Source organism: Clarias gariepinus, chromosome 16 (assembly GCF_024256425.1).
Source record: "Clarias gariepinus isolate MV-2021 ecotype Netherlands chromosome 16, CGAR_prim_01v2, whole genome shotgun sequence".
Classification (NCBI taxonomy): Eukaryota; Metazoa; Chordata; class Actinopteri; order Siluriformes; family Clariidae; genus Clarias; species Clarias gariepinus.
In genome coordinates, this window is record NC_071115.1 from 8,441,186 (window position 1) to 8,452,846 (window position 11,661).

The 11,661-nt window shown below is 38.8% G+C and overlaps 1 protein-coding gene across 1 annotated transcript; it reads left to right on the top strand.

The window, feature by feature from the left end:
• The first annotated feature begins 2,402 nt into the window (after positions 1-2,402).
• LOC128544676 (uncharacterized) lies at positions 2,403-9,419 on the top strand. Its single transcript, XM_053514949.1, has 12 exons — positions 2,403-2,750; positions 4,202-4,313; positions 4,426-4,519; positions 4,625-4,679; positions 4,762-4,902; positions 5,554-5,714; positions 5,813-5,911; positions 7,237-7,382; positions 7,492-7,663; positions 7,780-7,892; positions 8,581-8,665; positions 8,770-9,419. The coding sequence occupies exons 1-12, from the start codon at positions 2,633-2,635 to the stop codon at positions 8,824-8,826; spliced, it is 1,353 nt and encodes a 450-aa protein (XP_053370924.1). The 5' UTR covers positions 2,403-2,632; the 3' UTR covers positions 8,827-9,419.
• Positions 9,420-11,661: the final 2,242 nt, after the last annotated feature.

Below are 11,661 nucleotides of genomic sequence, written 5' to 3' on the forward strand. Positions count from 1 at the left end.
AAAGCGTAATGGTTTATATTGACTTCCAAAATGCATATAAAATTACTGTTACAGGTTTGAGAATCAGTTACACTTAACTGTGTTTTATGCACATGCATTATATTTCTTATTTATGACTTTTCTTACATAACCTGCATGTTGCCCCTCTCTTAAACTGTAAGAACAGAAAAAAATCCCCAACCCGAGCACTGAGACAGGATCTTCAGAGTTTTTTTGGGTTCTTTTGTGGAGGAGGGAGGAGCGCAAACCTTGTGCTGAGGCGGTCCGGCCTCCGCAGAGTTCGACGTTTCGCCGGCGTGTGTCCACGCCCATGCGCTCCATAGGTGCCCCCACCCGAAAGTCCTGCAGCGGTGCTCGCGAGCGCTGGGTGGGGCGCTTCTTTGCCATGCAGCAGCGCTGCTCTAATCACAAACCTGCGCATTCGTGCGTATCCCAGCGGGGTAAAATGTAAGTTGTTGGTGGGCGGGGCCCATTTCTATCAGAGTTGCGCTGCGCTGTCCACTGGGTCGCGCAGATATTTGGTCCGCCCAGAGCAGCTCAATCAGGTGCCACGGTTTCGCCCAACTTTTGATGAGTTTGGCTTCCCATATTCACACCTCCGAAACTGAGAGAGTCATGGTGACCGGGGACGGTCACAGCTCGAGTGTGGCGTGGGCGGGGCAACGGCTGACGACCATCATGCATTGTGGGTTTTTTTTCAATATGTACACCCTATCGGGGAACGGTGTTTGGGTTAGTGGATTCGGTCATGTTGTATGAATTAAGTGAGTGTAGTGTAACCTGTTGAATGTGCTAAGGGTGAATTGGATTTGGTTCTCATTCTGATCGTCTTCCAATATTCATAATTTCAGGTGTTTTTTTCGCGTAAAAACTCTGAATCTTTCCACGCAGACCAGGACCCGCCCTGCTCACGCCACAATATATATATATATATATATATATATATATATACACATACATACATACATATATATACACATACATAGCAAAAAAAGAAACGTCCTCTGACTTTCAACTGTTTTTACTTTCAGTAAACTTAATGTGTAAATATTTGTATGAACACTAAAAGAGTCAACACCATGATAAGACAAACTAAAAATGTTTCACAATGTGTCCCTGAATGAAGGGAGTACCAAAAGTACCAGTCAGTATCTGGTGTGGCCACCAGCTGCTTGAAGTACTACAGTGCATCTCCTCCTCATGGACTGCCTATTGCGGACAGTCTGAGCACTAATGGAGGGATTGTGTGTTCCTGGTGGGACTCGGGCAGTTGTTGTGGCCATCCTGTACCTGTCACGCAGGTGTGATATTCGGATGTACCGATCCTGTGCAGGTGTTGTTACACGTGGTCTTCCACTGCGAGGATGATCAGCTGTCCTTCCTGTCTCCCTGTAGCGCCGTCTTAGGTGTCTCACAGTGCGGACATGGCGATTTATCGCCCTAGCCACATAAGCAGTCCGCATGCCTAATTCACGTTCACGCAGATGAGCAGGGACCCTGGGCATCTTTCTTTGTGTTTTTTCCACAGTTGGTAGACAAGTCTCTTTAGTGTCCTGCGTTTTTAGAACTGTGACTTTAAATGCCTACTTTCTGTAAGCTGTTAAGGTCTTAACGACCATTCCACAGGTGCATAATATTTAATTGATTATGGTTAATTGAACATGCATGGAAAACATTGTTTAAACACTTTACAATGAAGATCTGTAAAGTTATTTGGATTTTTACAAAATTATTGTTGAAATACACAGTCCTGAAAAAGGGACGTTTTTTTTGTTGTTGCTTTTTTTGTATGTATATATATATATATATATATATATATATACACACCTCATACCCTAATTTACCACTTTGTTATTTATTATAAATAGGTCACTTATGACCAGATGATAACTGCATTTCGTTGGCTTTCTATATGTACTTTGCACAATGACAATAAAATCATCTTTGAATTTAATCCAATTACGCATAATTACCACGGGTTTATAATTCGCAATCATTAGCAAGAGTTTATTGATCTAGTTTGCCCTCTAGTGGAACAACCGTGACTCGTCTCTTTTATTTTTGTTTATTAAAAAAGAAGAAGAAGGTTTTATTGAACAAGACGAGTCCCAAACCTTATTGGTGCTTTTTAAAATCGCCTCTTGTGCAAATGGTCTACCACCACTGCTTAGCAGGCAGCTTTTTTATGTATTCAATTTCGCCAGGCCTTATAATGGTTACCGTAAAAAAAGACCTCGCACTGCCACGCCAGCACTTACGGTAGGGGCTGCAGCATCAGTAATCAGACGGGACTACACGTGTAAGCTCCGCCCAAACTGTGGTTAGGGTTATGGGGTTGGGGTTAGGTTTAGCTCCACCCTGATACTCAGTACACAGTCTGCATTGGTCCCTTCTCGGAGCTACCGCAAACAAAACGAAATAATCCCACAAATCTACAACTACAAATCCCAGACGTCTTTGCGAGAGTCGGTTGACGTGGCCGGCGTTGATGAACATACCGGGCCGGTTTAAATTTAGTTCAGCTGTTGAGCGTGTCCTCCTACGGTTTGCTGGTTAATATAATAACCGGGGTTGTTGTCCCTTTTTCATTTTTATCTCGTTACCGTATACCTCTTTGTAGCTGCGTCCGATAATGTCGGGGAAAATTAAGAGCAGGAACGCGGCAAATGCGGACGCGGCGTCGGGCAGCGTGTCCTGCGGGGAGCGCATCTTGAAGGACTGCCATCAGATGTACACCGATACAGACAGTGGTAATACGTCATTAACGTCCAGTTTTCTCTTAGTTTAGCACGTCATCTTAAATACTAACGGAAACAAGCTAACAGCAGTTAGCCGGCTCGCGCTGTTGCTAGGGCGAGTTTGAATGAAGTTAACAGTTTCTGACTCCATTTAGCAAGTTTAATCTTGTTTATCTTATTTCTTTTTTATTTTAACTTGGTACTACAGGCAATTTAGTACTTTTTTTCTTTTTAAACTGCGTTTTTCCATATAAATATGTTTTCTGCTTATAAGTTAACTTTACTTCAATGTATTAGAATAAATGTATAATCCTTAAGTGTTTAAGTGATAATGGGATTAAATATTACTTCAGTTCTCTTTACGCAGTTCATTTAGGATACATTTTTGTACAAGAAAAAAACCTTGGGTCTTTGTAACGTAAAATTGTACACGAACATTTCCGAAAGTGTCCGATCGTTTCCGAAAGGCGGCTTAGTCACGTGACAAGTTACTCTCCCTCATCTTCCATCCATTCATCAACCTCTGTAATCCAACTAGGGAGACAGCAGGCCTGGAGCCTATCCCAAGAGACTTTGGGCATGCGGCGGTGTCCACCCTGAACAGGGTGCCAGTCCATAGCAGGACACACGCACACACCGATGGCAGTCATTTGACAGATTTTTTTTGTTTGTTTTGCATAAATTTTCCTAAATTCATATTTGGCACCCTTGCAGTTCAAGTGCAGTGTCGCAGGTCATGCACGTTTGCAAAATACCTTACTTGCAGTTTTAGTCGTACATTGGGACACTGGGCAGGAAAACACTTCAGAATAGAAGAAGGAAATTCATTCTGACTTAAATACTCTGTTCTGTCTCTGAGCTTTGTTTGAAACATTTGCTTTGGTCTGAAATCAGTAGCCTTTTTTTGTTTCTCCACACTGAATAAAAAAGACCACCAAACCAGGTTAATTTCATCTTAATGCAATATTGTTGAGTGCAGAGGTGTGTACACCTCCCCTTTTAAAATCTGCTGAATGGCAAGAGCTTATGATGTAACTCTACTTTAAACAACCAAAATGTGTACACATGCCACCTTTTGTCCATGCTTTTGTTTGTTTTACCCACTCTTCTTCCTTCCTTAAATCTGTCCATGCATCTCTAATGGTTTTATTCTGATCAGAATTGGACAACACACACACATCATGGGGGCAATTCATCATTCACCTGTTCACCTACCAGCATGTTTTTTTTTTTTTTTTTTTTTTTTTTTTTTTTTAGATTTGCAAAGAAACTACCTTGGACACTTGCAGCCAGTAAAATAAGTTCAGGGAGCATTGTTAAGGAAATGAGCTTTTCTTTTTTTTATATTGAGCTGAGGGTGTGCAAGCCTGTGAATTGACTATGTTTACAGGATTGTATAATTTACCAAATTCAGCAGATGTGCTTGGATGCATTAATCAGAATGGTATTTTCTGTTTTTCTAGGTTTAATAACAATAGCTCAGTCTGTTGGTGTGACTTTGCTGCCTCCCAGGAAAAAGATCACAGTCATGCTGATGGGAAACCATTCAGCTGGAAAAAGCTCCTTTATTAACTGGTATGCACAATTTTACATAATTTATGATTTAAATACTTTTGTGAGTGATTGGGTGGGAAGCTTTTGTGGTCTTTGTGCAAGTCATTCATTCTTCTAAAACCTTTTGTTTTAGGTACATTGAAGAGCACATCCAAAGAACAGGCGTTGCAATTGAGACACAGGGCTTCACTTTTGTTACCAGCGGGCGAAAGAGGGAGTCGCTTACGGTAAAAAATAAAATAAATAAAACTGCAGCCCCGCTTAGGAAAGTTTAATAAGGGATTATGGCTGAAATGATCTTCATTTTTGTTTCTGGTTTGACCTTCATTTAGGGTAATGCAACACTTCACCTGTATCCTCACTTTAAACAACTTCAAGAGTTTAAAGGTAAGTGAAAACCCCAAATCAGTTATTAAATATCATATGCTTGAAACACGTTGTGTGACTCGTTTCTTTTTGTGTATCTCAGGTGTGTCTGAATACGTTGGCACCGAGATCTGCACTTCTCGGCAAAAGCGTTTCAGTTTGGTGACTTTTGTGGACACTCCAGGACTGGTGGATGGTGATATGAAGTATCCCTTTGATGTCGACCAGGCCATCCTTTGGCTAGGTGGGATTTCTTTTGTGTGAGATGTCTGAGTATCAGAGTCTTGTGCCAGAGGTGGCATCTAATATGGGTGGGAATCATCCGGCACCACACAATACAAATTTATAAAATTTCCTAATTCTCTATTAAAATGTTTTCAGATTTTGTTACAATTCTAAAGAAATTTAGCCAATAACTTGCATTGTGGTAAGTTTAGAGCATGCCATCTGCAAGATTGTAGAGGAACAACATTTTCGCACCTCAAATGCTAATAGTTAAATTGAAAAGTTTTTTTTCCCTTCTATTTCTAGCATTTAATTTTTTGCTGCATCACATTTGCAACACATGAGAATTATTTCTGCTTTCTCAGCTACAGTAGCAGGCTGACAAACTGTGCACCAAATTCACTTGTCACTAAAACTACTTCACTGAAGGGTTATGAATGTTCTGCAGTTACTTCTGGTCATGATTATATCCACTGTCCTAACCACATGAAAGTGAATTTCGATCTTTAAAACTGTAAGCCAGTAGAAAATGAGGGTGGATCTATACTGATTCTTTTCCTTTCATCCTGCAAAGATTTTTATTTTTTGCCTTTGTTGGATCACAATGTCTTAGATCATTAATCCTTATGATGTTTGGTATAAGGATTAATGGTATGTTTCTTATTTCTAGGTGATGTGTGTGATTTGATTCTGGTCTTCTTCGACCCGATGGGACAGGCTCTGTGCAAACGCACACTCAACATTGTGGAGCAACTCAACGAAAGGCAGGGAGATCGACTCCGCTTTTACCTTAGCAAAGCTGACGAAGCCGGTGGAGAGTCAGACAGACAGGTGAGAGGGGGTGTTGGCGCTCATCCTGATTTCTCTTGAATATCTTGGATCATTGAGGTTCAGCAGACCTGATTGTAGACTGTGACTGCTTTTTACAGAGAGTGATGATGCAGATTGTGCAGGAGTTGTGTAAACGTCCAGGACTCAACAAGTGTGGCTTTGACATGCCTACTATCTACATCCCCAATCCCAACAAGGTACCATCAGCACATGCACACTTCCTCAAAACAGACCTCGACTGCACTATTGTGCTGATGTACTATTAATAGATTATGCAATTGCTTTCAATTACTCTTTGTGTTCCTGACATGAGTCAGACCAGTTAAGTTGCTGTGTCTGGGTGGAGGTTGCACCAGGGGTGAAGCTGAAATGCCTTGGATGCCCCTAGTGGCTAACTGTAGTACAATTTGTTTTTTTTGTTTTTTTCTTTTGGATAGTGATTGCAATATGACTCAAATTTACTTTTAAGTTAACTTCATGAATTATCATTAGTAGTGTTTGTTCTTTAAACAACAGTTGAGCCTAATGTCTAGCCATTATTTAATGGTGATAAATCTGTTCAATAGAAGTTATTACTTAAAAAAATTACATTATATAGTTGATGGACATTGATCCTGGGCATGACCGTCAAGCCTCATGAATGAACTCACATTTTCCAACAGGAATCTGAATATTTGGACCCCCTTTTTTTTATTCTTATATATATATATTTTTTTTTATATATAAACAAAGTAATATCTTGTACTCCTGTAAACTGCTCTATTGGACCCACAGTGTTCAAATTTAATTAAAATATTGTCACATACAAAGTATGATGACCTTAAAGTGAAAATAAAGAATTAATTATGGAATAAAATACGAAATAGAATATAGAGAAACTTGGGTGTAGAAAAGAACATGGGTATAAAAAAAAAAATATATATATATATATATATATATATATATATATATATATATATATATATATATATATATATATATATATAAAAAACCTAGCTATACAATATAGTTAATGTGAGGTTTTTGCACTTTCTGATATGTTGCTTATTTTGAGATCTAAGCTAGTTTGCACTTATTATAAAAACTCGCAGCACATTGGGCGAGGGGCGTAGGCACTGATCTTTCCTGTCTTGTGAATTTGACCGCAATCGTTAAATGACGTTTGAAACAAGTCGTTTAACTAATGTACATTATGCACAGTCAGTCGGACAGACAAATTTAAGTTCTCTTGAGTGGTGTAGCCATAATCAATATATTGAGTGTTTTATACCTGGCTGGGAAGGCTGATGTTTTTTTCGTCATGCTTATTAATAGATAATACGTTTGTAAGCTCATATGTATACACAATATATGAGCATTATATTCAATGCAAGTATATAATCGAACATTTAGGGCTCTGTCAATTAAGTGATGTTGCACAAGTTTTAGAGAGAAGTTGTTTCACATGTGATTTTATTGTATGAAATCGCTCTATCTGCTTGTCATTGTAGTATCTTATCCTGTTGATCAATTTTGTCCATAGCCCAGTCGATGTGTCAATCAGATCGAGGAGGTGTGTCGCAGCATAGAAAAGACCATCAATCAGACAGTGCAGAACACACTCAACACGCTGGAGAAGGACTGCGAGCTCATCTGCGAGGCTGTTGCTGAGACACTCGATAACGACCGGTAGTAAAACAAACAGCAGGACGTTCTGTGGATGTAATGTGAAACCATGTGTCCAATTGATTCATATATAATGCACTAAGCCTTGTTTTTTGTGCACTTAAACTCGCAGGCAGTGCAGTGTGGAGAACAGACGTGCCCGCTGTAAGGGCTGTTTTTTGGGCCTGCTGGGCTTCAGTGTGCCTTTAATGCTGCTTTTCGCCCTGGTGCTCGGCAGCCTGTCCAGGGATGTGCTGGAGCTAGTACTGGGTGCTGAGGGCACGGAGACGCTCTCGCTCTATCTGGTCAGCGTGCTAATTGTTTCATTTAATTAAAGAGATCCAGTAACGTGATCTTGTTGCAGTATTGTAGTCTTTATAGCTCCTCATTTATTATTTGCATGGTTTGTGTCCTCCTTCAGGCTCCAGTAGTAAAGGCGACTGAATCTCTGTCTGTGGAAACACAGCTGTATATTTGTGGTGGCCTTGTTCTGCTCTCCTTCATTCTCCTCATCCTTGCTCGCTTCTCTTCCAGGTTAGTAAATATGTCTGACTTATGGCAGTCTCAACACTTTTTAGTGCTGTTTCCTTTTAGTCTCCGAAATAAGTTAAGGCCAAAAAAAAAAGACAAACAGAGCAACTTGTAACCAAGAAACTGGAAAAGCATGATATCCTTAAGACTTTCACATTTCAGAAAACGTGTATATAGAGGATATCGCTTTAAGGCTAGGACACTGTAGATTTCTTATAGACAAATGTATCTTTGCAGAAATTGTGACCTTGTACTGTTCTTTGTTAAATATAATATTTCCTGTTTGATATTTTACGTTCAGATTTGATGCATTAATATAAACCTGTAATTCATCAGCTGCAGCGTGGCCGAAACGACTCGATCTATAATGCAAAATTTAATGTCCAAACAAAGAACTTTTTTCTTCTTTTTTTTTTTTTTTTTTTATCGTGCTGCCCTAATTTCAGATAACCACAAAGAAAAAAATTTGAGCTTCTCTCATTCGATACAAAGCCAATTTGGGTCTGAAATAAATAAAAAAATAAAAAGCAGGAAAGAAAGATGTTTCATAGAAGGAAAATGCCTGTGGATCCAGACTTTTGGGCCATCTTGTATGGTTTAAGAATTTTGCTTATTATCTCAATTGTGTGATTGTAGGGTCTGTGACATTGTCTTAGACTTATCTGGGCTGCATGTGTATCTCTGTCTATAGCACAAGGCCAACTCTGTCAGGAAAACAAAAGAGGCAGTTGCAGGAGAAACTGGAGTATGTGCAGGAGGTGGTGAAAACGAAAAAGGTAAAACTTTTTTTTTTCCTTTTTTTTTTTTTTTTTTTTTTTTTTTAACTATATAAGAGATGGTATATAGACAGTACTTTTTAAAACCCCTTGTGAATCCACAGAGAAAGCTGTATGAGGAGTACCTGCGGCAGAGTGTTGGGGATCACGATATGGACTAAAGTTTTCAGTTGAAGATCTACTCATGACTAATGGAAAGAGCAATGAACACACATTCCTGCACTGTAGACCACCAATAATAAGGTTCACTTGAGCTGTCCTGTCCCCACTACCAATTCCCCCCCAGGAGAGGCGCACCAGCATATTAATGGGGAAGAAGTAAATGTATCAAGTATTTATCCATGTCGTTCTTTCGTCATAATGTCAATGCAGTGTTTTGTAGATCGCTCTAATGGTACGCACTTAAGACATCCCAAACAAGGCATCATTCTCATTTTTAAAGAATCTTATTAATGTGACCTACCACAGCTCCACTAAAACCTTATGGCTTTGCATCATGCGTTTTAAACCATATACCTTGCACTGCCTATGTCTGCATCATACCGTGCATCAGATACATGATACAACATGAAGCTTAACACATACCTCGCTGTTTCACTGTATGGTTTGGATGTAAAAGAAGGATCTTTTATTGTGTACTGTACAAATTCCACATAAGACAGCATTTTTTACTAAATAAGAATAAACGTGTTTGTATGCCTTTGTCATTTTTTTACCACAGTGTTCATAATAAAATAAATAATCTGATCAAGCATATTGCCTCTTTGTTTCATGTGTGTATTTCCTCCTCAGATATTATAACAAGTCCAACCCATGTGACTTAAGTACGACTTTGGGAAAGTCCTCTTGAGGGGAAAATTTTTATTTTTAGAAAGGCTTCCAGGTTTTCCTTTTTTTAATGCATTTATTTTAGAGGAATTTTTAATGTTATACAATTTTTTTCAACTAAATAAAAATTGTAATTATTTAAAGTTAACAATTGAAATTAGTATACATGTAATGCAATTCCTTAAGGTATACTACACTGGCTGTCTAAAAAAAAAAAAAAAGTCACCATTTCAAAGGGGCCAAATTACTGGGCTGCATCAAGAAAAGAAAGCAACTAAGGAGATTCAACATTACTGGAACAGGGTTACAAACCCTTCAACACAATTAAAATCACTTACACCAGGGGTGTCAAACTGGATCCAAGAATAGTATGCATGGTAAAAAAAAAAAAAAACAGACAGTAAAAACCATAGCTATGTTTAATAGTAAAAGTAAGAGCCTTACCACATGTGTCAACAATGTGATGAAAACTCAGAGTATTGGGACTTAACATCTGTGTAGCCATAAAAACACCAACTGTTTATGAGACTTAGGAGAAATAGGCTTAAATATGCTAGGGAGCAGATAGATTGGACTTTAACACGAACAATGAAAAAAGGTCATGTGATCTCATGAGTTTAGACTGACCCTTTTCCAGAGTGATGGGTATGTCAGGGTAAGAAGGGAAGCACAGTGCCCACTGTACAAGCTTCTCTATGGAAATGTTATGGTTGCTTCAGTTGGTCAAGTCTAGGCTCAGCGGCATTATTTGGCAATAAAATGAAGTCAGCAGATGACTGGACTGTATTAAATAACCAGGTTATCACATCTATGGAGTTTTTGATTCCTTCACATGGGCATATTCTGCATGCCTCAATTCCGGGCACCACTTTAAGTGCTGTAATTAAATAAAATCTTGTGGAAGTGTGGGATTTTTTAATTGATACACTATATTGACAACAGTTTAATTGAATTAAGGTGTTTCAATCAATCAGGCCCCTTGAAGAGCAATCTTCATGTCTTCACCAAGACATCATGGACAATGCTATGCTTCTAACTTTGTAGCAACAGTTTGTGAAAGGCCCTTCTCTATTCCAACATGACTGTGCCTCAATGCAGAAAGCAAGGACGCCAACTGAGGAAGTTTAACCTGCCACAGGAGCTGCTCAACAGCTCTACTCGGCTGTCATTGAATCTGCCCTTTGCACTTTAATAACTGTCTGGTTTGGCTCATTTACAAAATAAGACATCAGAAAACTACTCTGAAAGGATTATCATCGCTCATCTGCCCACCCTTCAAGAACTGCATATATCCAGAGTGAAGAAAAGGGGGTACATACAAAAGGCCTTACATGCATCTTCTCCAGGACAGCCATGAACACTTTCTTCTCCCAGGCATTCTACCTCATGTTTTCCCCAGTGTGCAATAAGTATATGTGCAATATTCAAATGTGCAATACCGCTGAGTATTTATTTGATAATACTCAATATCTTCTTCCATTTCTTTTTTTTTTTCCTCTGAATGTGTAAATGTATTGTGCAATAAAGCGCTTTCTGATTCTTATTTCTGATTCTAACTCTAAAGACATAATTTGATGAGTTTGGTGTAGAAGAACTTGACTGGCCTGCACAGAGCCCTGACCTCAACCCCATCAAGCACCTTTGGGAATGAACTGGAACAGAAACTGCGAGCCAGGCCTTCTTAACCAACATCAGAATGAATGGGCAAGGATTTCCACAGAAACACCTGACCAAAACGTAGCATTGGTGCTAAAAAGTGTCTCGTGTAGTGTCCGTAACTTTTTAAAATGTTTTTTTTTTTTAATCTTTCAATGCTCTTAATAGTCATTTAGATGAAACTTGGCCAATTTAAATTTCACATTTAAAGACTAAAACCTGAAAAGTGTTTTATTCTAAAACGCAAAATTGAATATATATATTGCAACATAATATTGACATGGTTATGGACACTACAGATTTTTTAAAGAAATAAAACAAAATTTTCCACAGATTGCTTTAATTTAAGCAAAAATTTTTAGAGGTCATATGGCTCTAGACGCTTCCACCAGTTTTAGTATCAATGTTAGCAAACGAATACTTTGCATTTTGTTTGAAGCGAGATGCTGAAAAATGGCCAGTTTGGGGGCACATATAAAACAATTTTCCCAAAACGGCTGAAGTTAGCAACT